The 22867-nt window shown below is 53.2% G+C and overlaps 1 protein-coding gene across 4 annotated transcripts; it reads right to left on the bottom strand.

Annotated features, from left to right (window-relative positions):
- ZNF775 (zinc finger protein 775) lies at window positions 450-22266 on the bottom strand. Of its 4 annotated transcripts, none has more exons than XM_021078787.1 (3): window positions 20744-22266; window positions 11031-11107; window positions 450-2553 (listed from the first exon to the last, which is right to left on the bottom strand). In XM_021078787.1, the coding sequence occupies exons 2-3, from the start codon at window positions 11059-11061 to the stop codon at window positions 992-994; spliced, it is 1593 nt and encodes a 530-aa protein (XP_020934446.1). In that variant the 5' UTR covers window positions 11062-11107; window positions 20744-22266; the 3' UTR covers window positions 450-991. The 4 variants fall into 4 exon arrangements, with proteins under 4 accessions (XP_020934446.1, XP_020934442.1, XP_020934445.1 ...); XM_021078783.1 differs by lacking the exon at window positions 20744-22266 and adding an exon at window positions 19919-20008; XM_021078786.1 differs by lacking the exon at window positions 20744-22266 and adding an exon at window positions 19627-19870.

Raw genomic sequence — 22867 nt, 5'->3', positions numbered from 1 at the left:
TCAGATCTGGCATTGCTGTGGCTGTGGTGCAGGCCAGCAGCTGCAGCTCTGATTTGACCCTTAGCCTGGGAAGCTCCATATGCCACGGGTATGTCCTTTAAAAAAAAAAAAAAACTAAAAGATGGAAAGACCATGTGAGACAGTCAATCCTTCATTTCTCTCTGCAACACCAACATCTACAAGAACCCCAGGCAGTGCCCTCGGGGTCCCAGGGACACAGTCAGCACTCTCCTGCAGCAGGTCCCTCCCCACCCTAGTTCCAGCCTTACCTTCTCTCTCTCTCTCTCTCTCTCTCTCTCTCTCTCTCTCTCTCTCTCTCTCTCTCTCACACACACACACACACACACACACACACACACACACACACACACACCAGTCCTAGGGTCAGTCAGGCCATAACAGCACCCTGGACAGTGGGGCACTCGGTGTTGAGAAGGACCATGGAACCATTCACTCCTTCCAAAAACATGTATTGAGGGGCCATCAAGTGCTGGACGCTGGCCTTGGCGCTGGGGATGTGCTTGCCCTTCCTAGCCACAGCTTCCAGTTCCCATCTTGCCATCAGGCTGTTGAGACTCCCCCACCAGGACAGTCCCTGGGCCATTCCGCAGCTGAGCGCGACAGGCCGGTGCCACAGCTGCACAGTCCAGATCAGGGCCATTTCAGGGAGCCTCTCCCAGGGCGCCCCGTCCCTCGGTGTCTGAGGGTTGGGGTCCCACCTCTGAGGAAGGACGAGCCTCAACCATCACGGACACATCCAGGCTCCAGAGTGAAGATGTCCAGTCTTATTTCTTCCCTCTGCCTTTCCTGGGACTTTGCCTGGTCCCTCTTTGGGGAGGCTTCTGGAATTCTGTTCTCAGGTCTCAGAGCCTTGAAGAAACCTCACCCTTGGGGTTCTAAAAGCCACCCTTCCTGGCCATTACCCACACGCACCCGGCAAGCGTTCCTTTCCCCGCCCCCCCCCCCACAGGTCGGCTTGGGTCCAGGCGCCCTAAAGCGCCTCGCCCTTGGCGCTGGGGGTAGGCACCAGGGACCCCCGGTGAACGCGCTGGTGCTTGAGCAGGTGTTGCTTCTGGCTGAAGCCGCGACCGCAGGCGGCGCACAAGTAGGGCCTTTCTCCCGTGTGGTTGCGCCGATGGCGTGTCAGGTTGGGCTTCTGGCTGAAGCAGCGCCCGCACTCGGGGCACGGGTAGGGCCGCTCGCCCGTGTGAATGCGCTGGTGGATGGTGAGCGCCGACCACCACGAGAAGCTCTTGCCGCACTCGTTGCAGATGAACTGGCGCGGCTCGCCAGGCCCACCCGCCCGCGCTCGGCCCCACAGCATGTCCCCGGGCGCCCCGGCCGGCGCGGGGGCGCGTGGCGGCGGCGACAGGCCGGGGGCGCCCAGGGCGGGAGGTGCGGGGGGCGGTGGCGGCGCGGGGGCGGCGGGGGCGAGGTGCGCGCGCGGGTGGGCCCACAGAGCGGCGCGGCCGGGGCAGCTCTGGGCGCAGCCGGGGCGGCGCGCGGCCGGGGCGCCGGGCAGGTGCGTGCGCTGGTGCTTGAGCAGGTGCTGCTTCTGGCGGAAGCTGCGGCCGCAGTGCGAGCAGGGGTGCGGGCGCTCGCCGGTGTGGTTGCGTAGGTGGCGCGTCAGGTTGGGCTTCTGGCTGAAGCGGCGCCCGCACTCGGGGCACGGGTAGGGCCGCTCGCCCGTGTGGATGCGCTGGTGGATGTTCAGCGACGACCACCACGTGAAGCTCTTGCCGCACTCGTTGCAGATGAACTGGCGCGGCTCCGAGGGGGCGGAGGTCCGGGGCCCCGGCTGGCGCCACCAGCCCTGGCAGAGCCCCAGCCAGGCCCACTCGGGGCGCCCCCGCTGGGGCCCCGGTCGCAGGCGACAGCCCCGGCGGGACGCGGCGTCCCGGAGCAGCGCCTGCAGCCCGGAGCGGGCGCCCTGGCGGTCCCGGGCGTGCGCTCGCTGGTGGATGCGGAGGCCCACCTGGTGGCGGAAGCAGCGCTCGCACTCGGGGCACGGGTGGGCGGTGGGCCGAGAATGGATCTTCTGGTGCTTGAGCAGGTGCTGCTTCTGGCTGAAGCGTCTGGCGCACTCGGGGCAGCAGAAGGGCCGCTCGCCTGTGTGGTGCCGCTGGTGGCGCGCCAGGTTGGGCTTCTGGCTGAAGCTCTTGCCGCACTTGCCGCACAGGTATGGCTTCTCGCCTGTGTGCGTGCGCTGGTGGATCTTCAGGGACGACCACCAGCTGAACCTCTTCCCGCAGTCCAGGCACACGAAGTGACCCTCGCCGGCAGAAAGGGCGGGGCTCAGGGGGCCGGGGGCCGCCCCAGGAGCCCGACCTGCGGGGCCCTCATCCTGCTCCGCGGGAGGGGCCCACCTTGGACCCCCAGTCTCCTCCTGTCCCCCCAGGGCTCGAGGCTTCCCCGTGGTCTGGCAGGGCGGGAGGCCCCGATGCTGCTGGAAAATGTTCTCCTTATCCTTCTGGGAAAGCGCAGCCTGTGGCACTAGCGCCTGCGGGAGCCACTCGGACTTCTCTTGCTTGATCTTCATCACCAGCCCATCCCCTGCGGGAAGCAGAGGGAAAGAGGATGAAGAGAGTCAAGGCGGGTTGGAGAGAAAGGGCGGGAGAGAAGGAAGTGTCAGGAGAGCAGAGCTTAGCAGAAAATAGGGCGAGAGAAAAGAATGCAGAGGGAAATGCTTACAGAGGAGGAAATGGACAAAGGAGAAAGAGGCAGAGTAGGAAGGACAAAGGCAGGTTGGAGCGTGCAGGAGGGCAAGAAGACATACAGGAAGGAAACAATAAGTGACTGCTGCTGTGCCAAGGCCACACCACTGCCCGCCTTCTCTTCCCCAAGGTCCAGGAGATGCAGAGACGGTTAAAGACGGCAAAATCCAGGTCAGCCTTCCCATCCAAAGAGTAAGCACAAAGTGGCCAAATTTCAAAACATCTCGTTCTCTTCCTAAGAGCTCTGGCTGGGCCAGTGCATGCCCAGGCCCATGTCACCGCCAGGCCTGCTCCAGGGCAGCAGCTGTGGTGGGGTGCCTCACCTGCTTGGCAACCTGGTGGTTCTTCAACAAAACCCAGAACAAGGGGAGTTCCCATCATGGCTCAGCGGAAATGAATCTGACTAACATCCATGAGGACACAGGTTTGATCACTTGCCTCGCTCAGTGGGTTAAGGATCCAGTGTTGCTGTGAGCTGTGATGTAGGTCAAAGACACAGCTCGGATTCAGTGTTGCTGTAGCTGTGGTGTAGGCTGGCAGCTGTAGCTCCAATTTGACCCCTAGCCTAGGGACCTCCATATGCTGTGGGTGTGGCCCTAAAAAGACAAAAAAAAAAAGAACAAGAAAATAGGCCAGAAAGGTCTTGGCACCCAGAACAGGTGTTGCCTTGTCCTTATACTAAACTGAGTCCACACACCAACAGCTGCTAAGCTGCAGCGCCCTGCTTCTGGCTCATGGACATAAGCCATGATGGAAAGGTCTGCTCCAGACACTAAATACAGCCTGTCTGATTCCACTTCTACACTGGCAACCGAATTGATGAGTTAGAAGTCAGGATAATGACCAAGGGCACTGTGGTTGGAAGGGGGCCTGGCCCACTCCTGGGGCTCTGACAGTGTTCTCCTGGATCTGGGCACTGGCTACAGAGGTGCATTCACTTTACGATCAGGTACAGAGCTTGCGACCTAGGTACTTCTCTGGCTGTTACACTTCAATATAAAGTTTATGTTCAATAAAAAATGTATGAAACATTTGTGAACAAAGGAAAAGAACCTCTAAACAACAGGTGCCAACATTCAAAAGACAACAATGTTAACCCAAGGGAAATAAGAGGAAGTAATTAATAAAGACAAAAGCAGAGACTATAGGATACAAGGAACATAAAGATATAAAAAGGATTCTGGTAAACCCCCAAATACTATGTTGAGATGTTATGTCAATTTGAAAAATCTGTGTAAAAGGGATGATTTTGTGAGAAAATAAATTAACCAAACTGACTCAAGAGTAGGTAGAAACCATGTCTATAATATAAATAATTAGAAGAGACTGAAAAGAAAGCTAAAGTTCTTCCTCGAGAATGGGTAACAAGCCACTTACAAATAGGTTCTACTAAAACTTCAAGGGCAGGACTATTCCCAACTGACATAAACTATGACCTTGACTAGGGCAGGGGCAGGGGCAGGGGGTGGGTGGGTGTGGTGCCCACATGTTAACATGATCCAGTGGCAAAACAAGACAGGTATGGGGTGGGCAGGAAATTACAGGTTTATCATTCTTTGAAAGTAGCTGCAAAAAGCAAACAAGCAAAAACATTGCAAAGCAAATTCAGTGGTGTTCAAAGAACAGTCCATGGCTTTGCTGGATCTTTCCCAGGAAAGCAAAGATGGTGTAATACTGTCCATGACATTAACTTTGCAAACATGCAAAACCTTATACCATCTCGATAGGCATGGAAAAGTCCTATGATAAGTCCATCACTTCTGGAGGGAGAGAAGGAAGTGGGAAAGGAGAAGGGGAGGGGAGGGGGCTGAAGAAAAAAGGGAGCTCTTAGCAAACTAGGAACATAAAGAACTTTCTTAGGTCGACAAAGGAGCTCGACTAGAAAATATGCAGCAAATGTTATAACTGAGGGCGAAAGTTTAGAAGCCTATTCAAGTTAGGAACAAAGGGAGAAAAGATATATATATATACAGATAGAAATGAAAATTGTAATTTGCTGATAATTATTAACCTAGAATGTGCATGAGAATCCACTGACCTATTATTAGAAATAAAATTTCAGGGAGTTCCCGTCGTGGTGCAGTGGTTAACGAATTCGACTAGGAACCATGAGGTTGTGGGTTTGACCCCTGGCCTTGCTCAGTGGGTTAAGGATTCAGCGTTGCCATGAGCTGTGGTGTGGGTTGCAGACACGGCTCGGATCCCGAGTTGCTGTGGCTCTGGTGTAGGCCGGAAGCTACAGCTCCGATCGGACCCCCAGACTGGGAACCTCAATATGCCGGGGGAAGCAGCCCTAAAAAGACACATACAAAAAAAAAAAAGAAAAGAAAAAAGAAATAAAATTTCAGCAAAATTGCCAGATTAAAAAAACATTAAAACTCATAACTTTTTAAAAATGGCAGTACAAGCTATAAAATAACTGGAAGCATTACCTAATATACGTGCAAAACATATAAAGCAAACTATTAGACTTTATTGAAGGGCTAAAGAAAATGTAAATAAAAGAACAAGTACATTACATGCCTAGACAAGAAGCTCTTCACTCCCAAACAATGTTTAAATTCAGTGTAATGCTAATTAAGTAAATTATACAATTTGCAAGGTGTATATATCACCCAGAAATTCTAAAAACGAGCAAGGAAGAATTTGGCTTATGCAACATTAAAAGCTAAAATACTATCACCACACACCTCTTAGAATGGCTAAAATCCAAAACACTGACACCACCAAATGCTGACAAGGATGTGGGGCAACAGGAACTCTCATTCGTTGCTGGTGGGGATGTAACGTGGTACAGCCACTTTAGGAGACAGTTTCTCAGTTTCTTATGAAACTAAATATTCTTGTACCATATGAGCCAGCAAATCATTCTCCTATGTATTTACCCAAAGGAGCTGAAAACTTGGGTGCACACAAAGCCCTGTAGAGATGTTTACAGCAGCTTTATTCATAATAGGCAAAACCTAGACACAAACAAGAGATGTCCTTCAATGGGGGGATGGATAAACTACGGTATGCCAGACAATGGAGTATTATGCAGCAATAAAAAGAAATGAGCTACCGAGCCTTGAAGAGCCATGAAGAGCCACGGAGGAAATGTAAGTGCATACGACTAAGCGAACAAAGACAGTCTGAAAAGGCTACATACTGTATGATTCCCACTATATGAGATTCTAGGAAAGGCAAAGCCATGGGGACAGTAAAAAGATCTGTGGCTGCCAGGGGCTGAAGGGTTGGGGGAAAGAAATGAATAGGCAGAGCACAGAGGACTTTAGGGCAGTGAAACTGCTCTGTATGTAATGGTGGACAGGACATTGAGCATTTGTGCTCAGAACATACAACACAAAGAGGGAACCCTGATGTAAACTATAGGCTTTATTTAATAAAAATGTATTAATAAGGTTCATCAATTGTAATAAATATACCACCCTAATATGAAATGTTAATAACAGGAAAAACAGGAGAGTGGGACTATAAGGCATTCTGTATTTTCTACACTTTTTTCTGTAAATCTAAGACTGCGTTAAAAAATAAAATCCATTTTTAAAAAAGTCTAGATTGCTGCTGCTGTTTTTTTTTTATTTTATTTTTTTTATTTTTTAGGGCTGTAGCTATCAGCCTACACCACAGCCATAGCATTACCAGATCAGAGCCACATCTGCGACCTACACCACAGCTTTTGGCAAGGCCAGGTCTTTAAACCACTGAAGGCGGTCGGGGATCCAACTCGAATCCTCATGGATACTAATCAGGTTCTTAACCCACTGAGCCACAACCGGAACTCCGTGCTTCAGCTGTTATTGATGTAAGCCAGGTGAGGTGAGGCTGCAAGTGAGTTCCCTCCCACACACACACACAAAAAGGCTAAAAACAATCATTAAAAGTGTAGAATACACACAAAAGTCAGATACATCAATAGAAAAGAATCATTTGCTATGTAATACAAGGTAGAATTCCAAGTCAACAGTGAAAGGCTGGCCTCGTCATCAATTTAGGACCAACTAACTCTCTATTTAGGAAAAATATTTAAGTTAGATTTCCAGTTCATACCATTTATAAAAATCAGTTCCAGGTGGATTTAAGTGCTGGTTTAGAAGAAGAAAATACAAGTATTAGAAGAACCAGGAGAATGTATTTAGAGTCTAGAGGTAATTGGAAGTCTTCTTAAACAAGATACAAAACCTAAAAACTAAATTTAAAATGCCACATATGGAGTTCCCACCGTGACGCAGTGGTTAACGAATCTGACTGGGAACCTTGAGGTTGCGGGTTCCATCCCTGGCCTTGCTGGGTGGGTTAAGGATCCGGGGTTGCCGTGAGCTGTGGTGTAGGTCGCAGATGTGGCTCGGATCCCACATTGCTGTGGCTGTGGTGTAGACTGGCGGCTACAGCTCTGATTAGACCCTTAGCCTGGGAATCTCCATATGCCGCAGGTGCAGCCCTAAAAAGAAGGAAAAAAAAAAAAAAAACCACCACATACGAGTAAAATAGAAACAATATCTCAGGGCAGCATTTCCCAACAGAACTGTCAATGAGAGTGAAAGATGTTTTATATCCGAACTGTCCCATAACCATGGCCTCTAGCCACGTGTGGTTACAGAGCATTTGAGATGTGGCCAGTACATTGGAAACTGAATTTCCTTCTTTCTCCCTTTCTCTCTTTCTTTCTTTTTTTTTTTTCTTCCTTCCTTCCCTCCTTCCTTTCTTTCTTTTTTTTTTTTTTAATTTTAGGGCTGAACTGCAGCACATGGAAGTTCCCAGGCTAGGATCTAATCGGAGCTACAGCTGCCGGCCTACGCCACAGCCACAGCAATGCCAGATCCAAGCTGCATCTGTGACGTACACTGTAGCTCATGGCAATGCTGGATCCTTAACCCACTGAGCAAGGACAGCGATCCAACCTGTATCCTCATGGTTATTAGTCAGGTTTGTTACCACTGAGCCATAATGGGAACTCTTATTTTCTTTTAAGTTAATTAAATCCATATAACCATTGGAGCTATTGGCCGCACTTGAAATGTGTCCAGTCCATGAGGAAACTGATTTTATTTTCTTTCATTTAAATTAATTTAAATCCAAATAACCATTGGGGCCGCATACTGGACAGCGCATGTCTAGGAGAATATATGTGCAGATATATAATGGACCAAGGATTAAGCACAGAGTATAAAGGACTCCTGTAGCTATGATGAGAAGAGATTCAACCTCACTGGTAATCAGCAAAGTGCAAAATAAGAGTGTAACATCTTTCACCCATCTCACCAGCAAGTACTGTAGCAACTGAGATCATCCCTACTTTGCAATACACATGGAAAGTACAAAGTCAGATTCTTTGAGGACAACTTGAGAGTGCTTATTTAATTGGAAATGTGTAGACTCTTCCAGCCCTTATAACCAGCAATTTCACTCTAGGTGTTTATCCTAAGACACATTTTTTTTTTTCTTTTTACAGCCACATCTGCGGCACATGGAGGTCCCCAAGCTAGGGGTCAAATCAGAGCTACAGCCGCCAGCCTATACCACAGCAACTCGGGATCCAAGCAGCGTCTGCAACCTACACCACGGTTCAAGGCAATGGCGAATCCTTAACCCACTGAGTGAGGTCAGGGATCAAACCCACATCCTCATGGCACTATTTCAGGTTCTTAACCCACTATGCCAAAACTGGAACTCCCTTAAGATATACTTACATATGAGTCCAAATAGGTACGTCCAAGTATATTCACTGAAGTGCTATTTGTAATTATTAAAAAAGGAGAAAACAATCTAATTACCCATTAATAGTAGTCTAACAAAATGTTTACCTTCCTTATAATATGGAATATTATGCAGCAACTGAAAAGAGGCTACATATGTCAATGTGAAAAGAGTTCCAAAACAATTTAAGAGGGAAAAAAAAAAGGCTGGAAAAAAGTATCAGTTGTCTGATCCAATCCACACACAAAACACCATACCTCTCTGTGTATACAGACATCCCACTCTGGGACCAATCACACTAAACTGAAATTGGTGGTCACCCTGCAGGTGACATGGACCACGGGAGGACTAGATGGAGAGGTCAAAGTGGGCCTTCACTTAATACATGTTATTTGAATAGTCTTATAAAAATTCAAAAATCATAATTTTTAAATCTTTAAAATAGCTTACAAAGTAAACAGAAACCCCCTCTACTCTGGCGGCCTTTACTTCTGGGGCCAAAGAGCTCTACTCTACTCTACAGCCTCACTGGCCACCATGAGGGCACGGAAACTGATGTGGTGACCCTGGGGACAGGGCTCGGAGGGTAGGGATTGTCACAGAAAGCGCCTGTCGGGGGCCAGTTCTCCTTCTGGCAAAACAACGCTGTGAGGCCTCCCCAGCCGCTTGGTTGTGGGAAATCATTTTATCAGGAGTAATAACTTGAAAATGAAAGGAGTGGTTTAAATTGTGTACTGGCAGGAATTGAAAATGCCAAGTGGAATGAGTTTACTGACTATGTTTCCTTAGCTGCACTGAAATGCTGTCCGGTGGAAGTATTTAACAGGGCTGGGTGTCTAACGGATGGTCAGGCAGTGAATCCAAATATACTTGAGTCAGAGGGGTGCCACTGTCCTCAGGCGACAGGGCCCCATTCATGCCCCAGAGCCCCATGAAGCTGCTGCCTTGCCTTGATGAACTTGGCCGAGACATCTACCATGCTGCGCCAGGGCCCAGGTGGGAATATGTGGCCAGACATGTGAGGAGGCCCTGAGGCCTAGGGGTGGCATGTGGGGACATGTGACAGGCTTGTGCTGGGACTTCAATCACCATAGGCACCTTCCTGTAGGGATCGTGCGCCGATCCAGAGGAAACCAGGCCTCTGCCTGCCTGGTCCAGAGGTATGAACAGCTCCTTAGGATCACTTTTTAAAATTCTTAACGGTCCAGATGAAATAAAAGGGCACTAAATAGAGAGCTCTTCCTCCTTAACGGGTAGTTTCTGAGGTTACGGAAAAACTTGGGAAACAGCTGATGGTGATGGCAGTATAATGACATGAATATACATCATGCCACCAACGCAGACACATAAAAATGGTAAAAAAAAACGGTTGTTTCATGTTATTTACATTTCACCACAATTAAAAAAAAAAACCCTCACATAAAAAAAATTTAAAAAAATTAAAAGGTACTTAAAAGAGGTAAGCTCTGAATTATCTGAAAACTTTGGTCATGTAGAAGAGTTATGTCCTGAGCCTGGCCGGTAGGCATGGAAAGCTGTGGGGCTGCAGACCACCGTGGCGCCCAGTCCCCCAGTGTCTCCAGGGTCCAGGCCGGTGTTTTGCCATCTCTTCCTGAAGCTGCTACAGGGGGAGCAAAGGCCCTGGTGGAGTCTGTCTCTCACGTCTGAATCCGGACCTCACCTAGGAGTTTACGTGGGCAAAAGGGTCCTTCTGCTAAAACGGTTGGAACCCAAGGTTTTCCTGCAAAGACTAATGTCACATCACACACACGCACACACACCCCTCAGGTGCTCTCAGTGTTCAAAGTGTCAGGAGCCTGGGAAGTGGGGTGGCCATGCTCACTGCCATCTGTCAGGACCCAGCCCCAGGACAGCCTGGTGTCCAGACCTCCTCCTGCCCCGCTCTGAGCTGCTGCTTCTTTTGTCTGATTTTTGTCTCCTGTTAGGTCCACTGCGGTGATCATCCAGGAGGGCAGGGGCTGTGGGGGCAGCTGCCCTGGAGGGATGGGAGGGGAAGAGCCAAGTCAGTGTGTGCAGCAGCGAGGGGCAGGGCTCCCGGGGCTGGGCCATCACCTCTGCGCAGCCTGGCGACACCCACACCCGGGCCGCCGCAGATGCTGCAAGAGCGGGTCTCAACCCTGGGACTGCTCCGTCTGGAAGTGGGTGCTGGGGCTAAGGGCTGTGTTTCTCCCCACTGGCTCTAAGCTCGGCCGACACAGACCATGAATTGAGTGACCTCAGGAAGCGGTAATGGGCAGAACTGGAGACGCTCGCTCTCCTGCCCGACAAACAGCAGGGCTTGTCCCGTCGAACGTGGCTTTCAGGGCGTGATGGGCATGATCACCACGCACTCCCTGACCCAGCACTTGACAAACACCTGACTTCCCCTGGCAGATTTCTGTGCAGTGTGTGTGTGTGTGTGTGTGTCCCCGCCTGGCAAGCAAGGGCTGGGCTTGGTCAGTTCTCCGTCCCCTGGTCTGTGCTGGCGCCATTCTTTGATGTGGCCTCAGTGTCCCAGTCCCAGACTGTGGTTCTACAGGCCACAGGTAATTCCTGCTCAGCTACGCAGGGAGGGGAGGGGGCTGGGGAGGAGGAAGCCGTGGGCATCTTCTCTCTTACCTGGGCTGCCGCCAGCCAGGCCACTCTCCATGCCCGGGGCCCCTCAGCATCAGCACGGCGGCTCCCTGCCCAGCCGTCTGTGGGTGAGAGGGGAGCAAAGGAAAAGAGTTGGCCTTGGGATGAGGATGAAAGCCGTTCATAGGAGGCAGTCCCTCTTTTTCAAGAGCTCTTCTACCTGCAGGATTTTTTTTTCTTTCAAAGCACATATACCTGCTGGGCAGGTAAAATGCATATAAGTTCCATTTTATGAAGAAGAAACTGAGGCCAGAGAGGGCCATCGACAAGCCCCAAGTCAGAGGGGGGCTGAAGGGCATGGCTGGGCAAGATCCCGCAACTTCTAAAGCCCAGACCCGAGCCCCACACCCACGCACCCAACAACTACGCAGCAGCGGTGGGGGGTGGGGGGGTGAAGGATGTGAACCAGGAAACTCAGGTTAGTTTATAGACACTGCTCCCTGCCACCCCTCCCCCGCCCTCCCACCTTGTCACCAAGATACCCAGATGGGCAGAACTGTCCCTCCAAAATCATCAGCCCCTCTTTCAAAGTCCCCATTCATGTTCCAGTGCCAACATTTCCTGGGCCTCCCTGCCATCCTTTGGGACAGAACACATGGCCAGCCTGGGTCCTCGTTAACTCATGCCTGTTCACCAATCTGGGGCTCAACTTCTTGTTAAATCTCTTGAATACTTTTTTCTTTTTAGGGCCACAGCCATGGCACATGGAGGTTCCCAAGCTAGGGGTCTAATCAGAACTACAGCTGTGGTCTACACCACAACCACAGCAACTCGAGTTCCAAGCCGCATCTGTGACCTGCACCTCAGCTCACCACAACACCAGATCCTCAACTCACTGAGCAAGGCCAGGGCTTGAACCCGCATCCTCATGGATGCTAGTCGGGCTCATAACCCCTGAGCCACAACAGGAACTCCAAGTCTCAGTCCTTTGAACACTGCCTGACTGGTTCACTTGGTGCCTGGGGTGTGACCGGGGACGGTCCTGGTGCTCTGACACCTCTGCGTGGCCCCTGCCCCTTCCAGGTCTCAGCCTAAATGTCACATCCTCAGAATAGCCTTCTCAGGCCACCCTGTGAAAAGCCACCTCCCACTCTTCCCCGACACCTTTTCCCACATGACAGGATATTTACTTGTCTGTTTATTCCCCGACACCCTGAAGACATGCTCACCGCCGAGTGCCAGGGTCTGGGATAGGGCTGCCACACAGAGGGCACCAAACAGCCGTGTGTGGCACCGACCTGCTGCCCACCACTCATGCTCAGAGGTGTGGCTGCTGCACCTGGTGCCACGGGCAGCCCCTCCTGGGGACGGGGATCTCGCCACTCCCCCTTGGCCCCCAAACTCCCCACAGGTCCCAGCCTCTGCCCCAAAAGGTCGGGCTTACGCTGCAGGACCGGGTACCTCGGCTCAGCCCCGTGTAGGCACAGGGGACCTAGCCTCCCCCTCGTCTGCAATTCAGACCCCAGCAAGCCTCCCAGGGATGCCAGCCTACGCTTCCTCCCCCAGGTCCCCTTTCAGCAGGGACCTGGGGGGAGTCTAGACTCCCCCAGAGAGGTGGGGGCAGTGAATCTGAGAAATAGAAAAGCCACCATCTCCAGTGCCAAAAGGGAAGGATTCCCCTCCCTTTTCTGGTAGAGCGTTGTCTTTGGAAAGCTTCTGGTCAGAGTGCTCTGGCTGCCGTGGGAGATGGAAGGAAATCTTCGAAAGCTCAGTAAGCCTCTTGCCAGCTTTCCAGCCCAGGACTGTCTTTCTCAAGGACCTCAGAGTCATCAGGTGCCAAAGTTGAGGGAAAAGCAGCCCTGTCGCAGTCCCGTTGGAGGTGGCACCTGGCTCGTGGGACAAATGGGCTCCTGAGGACGGGGCAAGCTTTCCCACATGCGCAGTGGGATCGCATCTGCTGGGCATGTAACAGGTGAGGTTTCCGTCTGTCTTAGCACACCGCCTGTGAGGCGCACTGCATTCCACTCTCGTGCTTATTCAACTCAAAAACTTTTGTGGGGAGATTTTCTGAGTCGGCAGGAGATTTTATTTTTAATTCTATTTCCCAGGCAGGGGTCTGTCACGCACTCCCACTATGGGTTCTTATGGACACTGAAACCTGCCTGTGGCACAGAGAAAAGGGGGATGCAAAGGAGGGCGGGAGAAGGCCCCTCCTCAGGGCCCCCGATGGATGCCAGTGCTCCTGCCTCAGCACCACCTCTTCCCTCCGACTTACTCTGAGCCCCCGCCGTGGGGCAGCCTCTCACCAGCTAGAGAGAGATTCAATGTCTCAGGAGACTTTGAGGACTGGCAAACAGAAGGGGGCTCCCTCAAGGTGGGGAATCTCAGACGGGGAGCCAAGACCCAGGCCACAATTCAGGGTGAGGACAGTGGGCGGGACTCAGCCTCATTCGCAAACCCCTGCACAACTTAACTGAGGCCTCTTAAGCCAAATCAAATCAGTTCCACTTGATCCATTCTGTCTTCCAGGAGGTATTAGGAACTCAAAGTCACCTCAGGTGGCAAAAGGGCTTCACTTGGTGACCAACTCACAGGGAGTCACGGAGCTACATCATGGCTCAGGAAAGCAGGGCTCATGGTCCAAGCAAGCACAGGAGAGGAAGGACTCCCCTGGTGACCTAGCAGTTAAGCATTCGGTGTTGTTACTGCTACGGCTTGAGTTCAGTCCCTGGTCTGGGAACTTCTGCATGCTGTGAGTGCAGCCAAAAAAAAAAAAAAAAAAAAAGAAGAGGAAATGGAAGGGACCCTCATGGGTCCAAAGGGAAGAAGTAAGAAAGGGGAGGGCAGGGGACAGGAGGAGAGGCAACAGGGGACAGGAACAGGGGCAGGGGTCATGTCTCAGGGGCCTCCACCTGTGTGCTCAGGTGGGATGTACCTGAAAAACAGCAGGTGTCCAGCAGACAGACCCTGAGACAGCAGCGTCTTTCCAGGTCGGCCAGGCCACCACACACCCTGCCCTGCTCCGCCACACTGCATGCCCCTTCTCGCCCCACCACCCACCCGCCTGCCCGCCTGCCCCACTAGACACACCACTCGGCTGACCGGAGAGAGAGAGGCCCAAGAACTCGGCGAGCAGGCCACCCAGCAGAACCCCAGCCAGAAAGCAGGAGGCAGCCGGGGCTGATCCCACCCCAGCAGGGACACTGGGTCCCTAATGGCTGCTTGGTCCACCACGTGGCGCTCTGGCCCCCATCTCCCTCAGGACCCTGTCCCCTTCCCCTCCCCAGCCCCTGGCTCTGGGTCAGGCCACAGCTGGGATGAGTCCCTCCATGGGAAGGCCTCTCGGGGCAGCTGCCATGACAACTGCCAGGTCACACAAAGCGGGCCTGCGGCCTGTGGCAGGTGCTGAGGGCTGGGGCAGGAAAGGTAACAAAGGAGCTTCAGTCTTAGCAGGAACCTGAGGGTGGGGAGGGGCTGGGCAGCAGCTGGGCTGGGGAGAAAAGCCACCACCAGCAGGGGCAGTGCAGGGACAAGTCCAGGTCACCCCACATCCTCCTGATCTCAGGGTCCTAGACCTTTGCCGCCAGCCGAGCACATCTCTCCTCACAGACCAGGCCCCAGATCGGGAAGAAGTAGATGGTGCCTCTGTCACCAGTGGAGTGGGGACAGGCCGCCTGCCCTCCACCAGGCTTCGAAGGGTGGCATCTCCCAAACTCTGGCCAAAGACCCAGATGCCAGGTCCTGCTCAGCTAGGAGCCCCCACAAAAGGCCACACCATCTGCCACTGCTCCCCTATGCCCACCACCTGCTCCCACCAGAAACCACAGACGGGGGGCAGCCTTCCCAAGGTCCCCCTCTCCATCCAGCTGACCCCCCACCCCAACCCCTCACACCATCAGGTCAGACCCCCAAGGGAGCAACTCAGGCCATGGTTTGGAAGGGAACAGGGGATGGGCGAGGGCTTGCAGGCCCCGCCGGCCTCCAACCTGAGGAGTGCTCCCGAGGAGCGGGAACTCTGTGCATCCTTCCCTCATTCACTGCCAGGTTCTCAGAGGCAGAAAGTGCCCAGCTTATGCTGAATGAATGAATGAATGAAATAAACAAACGGGGGACAGAAGTGGGGGCTCCTCTGGCCTCTGGCCTTCATCACCATCAACAAACACTTCAGGACCAGGTAACAATGTCCTCTGCCTGGAAAACAGATTTCACTTAATATCAGCAGGTGTTTAAAAGACACAGTCATGGGAGTTCCTGTCATGGCACAGCAGGAACGAATCTGACTAGTATCCATGAGGATGCGGGTTCAATCCCTGGCCTTGCTCGGTGGGTCGGGGATCTGGCGTTGCCATGAGCTGTGGTGTAGGTCGCAGCAACAGCTCTGACTCAACCCCTAGCATGGAAACCTCCATATGCCATGGCCCTAAAAAAAAAAAAAAAAAAAAAAAAAACCCACAGTCATAGGCTTATGAGAAAAAAACTGATCTAAACACTAAACATATCCACAGACAATCGTCTCTAACATCTGATGTACACAAAAGTTCAAAGATGCAAAATTATAAAGATGCTCGTATATACCTGCAAAACTGCATGTGCAAAGTACAGGGACACTGAGACACTAAAAACCCCACAAAAATGCCAGCTGATCCAGAGATACAAGTGTCCAGGGAGAACTGCGCAAGCACAGATCACTACCGATCACTGGTAGAAAAACAGAAACACTGACACGAGTGTGCTCACCACTTCACGATCGTCCCCCTGGGCCACTGCTCCAGGAAACAGAACTCCTTTCTGGAACAACGCAGCCACAGGGTGCCAGGAAGCCATGGCAGGGGTGGGAGGGAGTGTGATGGGGAACTGTCACCTGTTGGGTCACCTGTGGCGTTAGCTGAGGGGAGGGGCAGCATGAGGCAGCAAGGGCTGGCCGGGAAAAGGGTGGAGGGGCACAGAGAGCCCAGAAAGAGAATGAGGCTCTGCCCAGCAGGCCAGTGCAGCCTGGGACCCACAGCCAGGCCTGCAGGCATCCCCCCAGGGGGCGGCGACAGGCCCTTCCCCTCTCCCCTGGGAACCAGAGCCTCCCAGGGCTGGCTCCTCAGCCAAGTCAGCCCCTTGAAGTCCACTCCTGAAGGCTGCACCAGGAATCAGGCGCCCTGAGTTCAAGCCCAGCTGCCCGTGGCAAGTGACCTCACCCCTAGGCCTGGGTCCCCAGTGCTGAAGGTGACGGAGAAACCTGCTTCAAGGTTTGCTGGGAGCAACAGCTGAGGACACACTAGACTTTTTGAAGCCTATAAACCATCTTTCCCCCTCATCATGCAGCCTGAGAACAGTCCACACCTGCATGTTCTGCACCCTCTCTGCAAACACCCCTGCTGCTGGCTCACTCTTCCTAAACCGCCACTCTTCAAGCTGCTTCAGAAGCTCTGGAGCGCCACCCCACCCCGTGCCATACAGAAACCCCAAACTCCGCTCAGCAACGGGCCCGGGCTTTGCAGGGGAAGAGGGCATGGACAGCTTTCACGGTCAAGGCCACCTGCAGAGCCCTGCTGGGCAGAGCCGCTCCAGGTACTGCATCTCCCCAGAGAGGAGGCTGGGCAGGGAGCAGGGCCTCCTCTGGGCAAGGCTGGGTGGCAGTGGCAAAAAGCAGGTCCGGGGGCCCCAAGCACCAGGCAGGGGGCTAGACTGAAGGGCCTTGGATTCTCCTGCCAGCTCAGCTCAGGGGAGCCCCACAGCCTCACACCCTGTCCTTGCTTGGGGGAGGCAGCCAGTGTAGCCTCTCTCCCAGGACTGGTTCCACAGCCACCAGGCCCTCTCCCAAAGCTGGTCCTGCACAGGCCACCCCTGCAAGAGGCCTCAACTGGCCTCTGTTTGGGCCCCACCTCTGAGCATCAGTCCCCCATCCTCAGATCCATCAGATCTCACACCCTATTCTCCAGAGTATATGGCCAAGGAGGACCTGCAAACCAATCGCCAAGAAATAGCTTTCAAACATTATCAGAGTCAAGACAACTTTGGCTTCCCACCTTCTTAAGCCTGTGCCACCAGACAAGCAGGCCAAGGTCCTAGCCCAGACCAGGAAGGCCCCCTCCACCCAGCTCCCAGAGGCCCGCCTCCAGCCCACACCCCGGCACAAGCACACCCAGCATCCTTCCGAAACCCCCACAACAGCTGAGCCCCTCTAGGTCCCCACCCATCTCACCCTCCCACCCCCACCTGCTCCTCCTGCCTCTCCATCAAGGGGCAGGGGCACCCCCACTGTTACCTTCTCCCAAGCCCAGCCCCTTCCCCCTCTCCTACTCCAGCATCTCCAGACCTCAGCCTCCCAAACACTGAGGCCCTCAGTCCCAGGAGAGGGGACAGAGGTGGGGCCACTGTCCTGCAGAAAGAAGACTATGCCGTAGCTGAAAGAGCCCAGGAATGGAGGCCTGAGACCTGGGGACCAGGTTTCCTTCTAGTTAGACCATGACCCCTCATCTAGGCCTCAGTTTCCCCATCTGCAAATGGACACAGCACTCGGTGCTGGGTATAGAAATGGTGTATCAAGGAGCAGGAAAAACACTGGCAAAGGACTCTGGGAAGGGTCCGTAAGGTGCAAAATGAATCCTTTTTAGTTCACTGCATTGCCATCACCCCTCCCACCTCCCCTTGTCAGAACTGGATCTTGGGGTTGCCCTGAGAGGAACAGCCCAGTTCAGGGACCCCTGTGGCTTTTGCCAGCACTCCCTGGGAACCAGGTCCATGGCCAGCCAGGACAGCCGCCTTATCCTGTCATGTCCGCCCCTCTCCCAGAGGCCCTGGTTCAAGTCCATGCCAGTCCCTGAGATGTGTCCTTCCAGGACTCCTGCCTCCACCTGCCCAGCATGCACACCTTTGCCAGGCCTGTCCCACCCCACCTCCCTGCCCCCAGGCCTGTCCCATATCTATGGCGTCCCCGTCCCCAGTCTTTGCTCAGCCACCTCCCTTTAGAGGACAGAGCAGCACCCACATTCCTCAAATCCAAGACTCAGGAGCCTGCCAGGGCCTGGGGACCCTGTTACCTGATGGAAGGCAGGGGATGAAACCCACTGCTAACAACACTTTGACCAGTTATCGCATCTTAACTTATAAACACTTTTCCACCTCTCACTGCATTCAAAAGACCTTGGCAAGGATAGGGAGTGTCTTCCCCTTTTTGAAAGAGGAAAGCAATGCCCAGAGGTGACATTCCCTGCCTCAAAGATTCTGGTCTCACACCCTGCAGGCCACTCCCACCCTAGGAAACCTTGGATTCCTCAGCTTAATCCTCACCAGGGACCAGGTGCATGGACCAGACCCCTCTACACAGCTCTGCACTCTGCCCTGGGTATCCTCACCATGTACCACCTTGCACAGCCACAGAGCGCAGCCCTCACCATCCACGGGTCCCTGCATAATCCCAGTGCTGTTCTAACAGCTGCACGACCTCTCACTGGCACTGCCTTCGTTCAGGCCTCAGCACTGCTCACCTGAAGACCGCAAGGGGGTCAGGGCTCATCTCTCTCCTCCAGGTCTTCCATCGCCCAGACTCAAAGCCATTTTCCTAAAATTACCATTTAAACAGGCGACTACTTTGCCTAAAATACTTTGGTGGCTTCCCCAGTACTTTCAGGTTCAGCTAAACATTTCTGGGCAGGGCCATTTCAAATCTAGCCTCCGCTCACCTCTCCTCACTGCACCATCAACCTACCCACCCGCCTTATCCCAAAATGTGGCTCCCTGACCTTGCCGCATCTTGGGACACCTATGAAAGATCTCGGAATACCCTTGCCCAACTCTTCTCTTTCCAGGTCAGATTGGGCATCACTTTCACCAGGAAGCCTTTGTGAACACACCAGGCTCAGTGGGGGGCCCTTCTCTGTTGAACCTGTGCACCCACCCAACCCAATATCACCTATGAGGTATCATGTCTCCACAACAAGACTGTAAACATCTTAACACAGGGAGTGTTTCTCACTCCCCAACACCTAGCACAAGTTCCAGCTTGCTGTAAACCATTAACACAAATTTTAACAAGGGAACATTTAAATAAAAGAAAGTTAAGCACAGAATCATGGAACCTTAGAGTTGAAAGAAGACTAGTACCCTCTAGTCTCTTCGTTTTCCAAATGAACACCGGGACCCAAAAGGGACATCTAACAGGGGAGCCTGGACAGCACCAGACTGGCTTAGGGCTTAGACCACACCCAACTCCAGGTCTGGTTGACCAAGACACACTCCAGGCTCCATCCTGCCCAAAGGGCTGGAGGAGGCAGTGTGTCTATATCCTTCACCTTCACCAGGGAAGAAAGCCCCAGCGCTACCCGTATCCCCACTGAGATCTTGGCTCCTGTGCCCGTTTTCCTGGAATGGAGGTTTGGGGGACACCCCCCCACACACACACACACACACATATCCATACACCTCCAGTTCGTGTAGTCTTAGCTCTCATTGTTCTCACCCTCAATCATTACGCCCGCCCATTTAATCATTTATTAAGCACCTACTATGTGTCACTGCGGCAAGCACTGGGTTCCCGCCCTCCAGGAATTCGGTCTTTCGGGGAGACTGACACCGCTCCCGAACATCGGGTCAGGCTCTGGTAGAGCGCGCCCCCGGAGGGGAAGGGGAAGGGGGCAGTCTCCGCGCTCACCTCCCGGTCTCCCCAGCTCTCACGCCCCCTTCCTTCTCGGCCCCGACCTGCAGCCCCTCCCCACGCACGATCCGGGCCCCTTTCCCCGTGAGCTGTGTGGGGGTGGGAAAGTTCGGGGCTGAGAGCGCGGGGCCCTCGGGGGACCCCGAGGCCGCCTCCAGCCGGAGGCTGGGTGGAGACGGCTCAGGAGGAGCCAGGACGGGGACTGGCCCCGGAGCACGGTCCGTCCCTGCGCACGCCCCTCCCCGCCCGCATTCAGAGGGACTCGGAGGGAGGGGACGAGAATAAATACCTTTGACTTTGTGGCTAAGGTTAACGGGAACAGCCACCCCGGGGCGACTTGGGCACTCGCTCCCCGCCCCGCCAGTCCCGGGGCAGGCGGGGCGGGCACGCGCCTCTGATTGGCTGGCAGGCCTGGCCATCCCCCGGGCCCCCCCGCCATCTGATTGGCTGTACCTCTCAGATGACCAGCTCAGCCCTATCCGAGAAGCCTGCGGGGCGGCCCCTTTGTTCTCTGGAGCCAATGGCCGGGGTGGGCGGGCTGACCTCGCCTCCAGCGGGGCCAGTCCCGCGCCCGAGAGACGTTGAAACGTTGGCAGAGGGTCGCTGGGCAGGGTCTCCCAGGAGGGAAAGAGAGGCGGGGGCGAGGCCGGGTTACTGGTGACAACCACGGAGCTCTCCCTCCCCGTCCCGGCCCCGCAGACGCGCCCTCCGAAATCAATCCAGTCACTGGACACCTCTCCGTCCGACGCCTGCGACGCGCCAGCTACCGCCCTTGTTGCCAAGATCCGGGGGAAAGAGAACCCCGCTACGACGCTCACATTGTGCATGTGACACGGTGGTGGCACTTGGCACTACAGCACACCAGGTGTTAGAGTGAGATGTGCAGGTCTCGTGCGGCTGGAGAGAAATCGCCCTCTGCACCCGTGCGGTCCTAGGCACGTTGCGTGATAAATGATGCCCGGGTCTCTAGGAGAGACTCAGCATCATTAAATCCAACCTCTCGCGCTCTCTCGTTCCTAGGCCCAGGGCTACTACTGACTTAGAGACAGGGTCCAGATGGCCGCGGAGGGTCTTCGGTTCCCAGAAACCTGCAGGAAAGAATTTTCTCATTTACCCACACTGATCAGAAGGAAATGGTCCTTTATGCCGATAGAATTCCTCACGCCGCTGCCTCCGAGGGGGCTGGCCACCTCCCACTGGCAGATTCTCTCTGCTGCTGCTTAGAAACCGCCTTTGGGACATGAGGTTGGTACAAAGAGAAGCTGGCCTCGCTCTGAGACTTCCTACAAACCTCACTGCTAAGCTGAAGGACCTTATTCTAATTCATCAGTCAGTAGCACCTTCCTAAGCATTTGCCAGGGGCTGTTTAGCTTCATAACACAATAGAAACAGGGGGACTAAGAGTCTATCAGTTTTGCTGCAATCTTCATGTACAGTTTATACAAAAGATTCTTTCTGTCCCTGGACTTTGACTTATTCGTCTGTAGAAGAGTTAATGATTTTCTAGTTACAGTCAGCCTTCCTTATCCACAGGTTCCACATCTGTGAATTCGACTAAAATATTCAGGGGAAAAATACTCCGGAAAGTTCCAAAAAGCAAAATTTGATTTTCCCTGGCACAGGCAACTATTTATATAGCATTTACATTGTACTGAGTGTAAGTAATCTAGAAATGATTTAAAGTATATAGGGCATGTGTGTAGGTTGTAAAATATGATGCCATTTTATACAAGGGACTTCACATCTGAGGATTTTGTTGTCCCTGGGGGTTCTGGAACCAATCCCCAGAACAACTGGATTTTTGCAGGACACTAATTAGTTCCATCTACCGCAGAAGTAAAGCATAAAACCCTACCCACAGGCCAGACACCACGAGGCCATCGACTTTCTTAAATCGTTTCATTCATCGTATTTTCTAGAGTACCTAGCCAAAGCTCAGCCAAGGCTTGAAGAATTCCAGTATTGTAATTCCACATCTGCCACCGGCTATGGGTGGGAAAGCCATCTGCACTCTGGGCCTGTTTTCTCCTACAGAGTGAAAGACTTCCTCCTGGTTGACATTTCATGACCAAGGGTACTTCAAGGGCAGAAACAATGAAGCACATCTGGGATCCTATTTCCATTAAGCGGAAAAAGGGGAGAAGCTGCCTGTGTGCAAATGCACAGGAAAATGTGTGGAAGGCCACCCTCAAACTCTTTATGGTGCAAAGAGAAAAGCCATGGGGGGCGGGGAATAAAGGAGAATTTTCACATTTAAAATAAATCTAAATACATCTACATTGTTTAATTTTGACAAGATAATTGAATATGTTTGTAATTGTGGGGGCGGTGGAACCCCGGACTCTTAAACAGAAGGGCCGCTCCTATCAGCAGAGGGCTGACCCTTCCAATGGGACAGGCCCACCTTCAAGGACAAGGGACCCTCTAGGGCCCCTGAGGGACTCCGGAAGGAACCATGGGCAGGTTTGAGCTACCCCTGCTTTCCCAGCCCCTCAAGGCCACTTCCATTTGGTTCTCCCTCACCATCTTGGCCCCAAAGCATCGGGCAGTACAGCAATAGATGAGCCAATGCCCGCCATCCCCACATGCCAGGCCATTTCCTTTCCAAGCGATTTTTCAGAAAGTCAGGACCCTTGATCAGATTCCCTCTCCTTCATCCTTTTCCCCACCCCACCCCCAATCTTAATAACCTGCCCCCATCCCCTGCCCATCCTCCCCAGCCATCTAGCTACTTTCCTGGTCACCTGGCAAAAAGCACTGCTCCCTTCCCAAGCCCTTCAAGCCCTGAGCTCTTCTAAAAAAAAGACATATTTATTTGCTGTTTTTTTTGCTTTTTAGGGCCGCACCTGCAGCATATGGAAGTTCCCAGGTTAGGGGTTGAATCGGAGCTGCAGCTGCCAACCTACACCACAGCCACAGCAACGCAGGATCCAAGCCTCATCTGCGACCTACATCACAGCTCATGGCAACACAGGATCCTTAACCCACTGAGCGAGGCCAGGGATCGAACCCACAACCTCATGGTTCCTAGTTGGGTTCCTTTCCACTCTGCCATGACAGGAACTCCTAAAGAGACATGTTTGAATTGTCTTTCTTGAGACAATGTTCCCAGGTTCTGAGAGATAATTTGCCATCAACTACACAGGTTTGGAAGTGGCCCCCTAACCCAGTATAACGCTTTGATGCTGTCTGCACGCATCATCCTACACACCTGGAACCCCACCACCCCTCAGCCACC

The sequence above is a fragment of the Sus scrofa genome, chromosome 18 (genome assembly GCF_000003025.6).
Source record: "Sus scrofa isolate TJ Tabasco breed Duroc chromosome 18, Sscrofa11.1, whole genome shotgun sequence".
Taxonomy (NCBI): domain Eukaryota; kingdom Metazoa; phylum Chordata; class Mammalia; order Artiodactyla; family Suidae; genus Sus; species Sus scrofa.
This window is presented reverse-complemented; position numbering and strand designations above follow the sequence as displayed.

Coding starts and splice junctions, on each gene's coding strand:
- ZNF775 (XM_021078787.1), bottom strand. CDS start 11,061: ATGGAGAGTGGCCTGGCTGGCGGCAGCCCAG. Junction 2,554..11,030: donor CCTGGCTGGCGGCAGCCCAG/GTAAGAGAGAAG, acceptor TGCTTCCCGCAG/GGGATGGGCTGGTGATGAAG.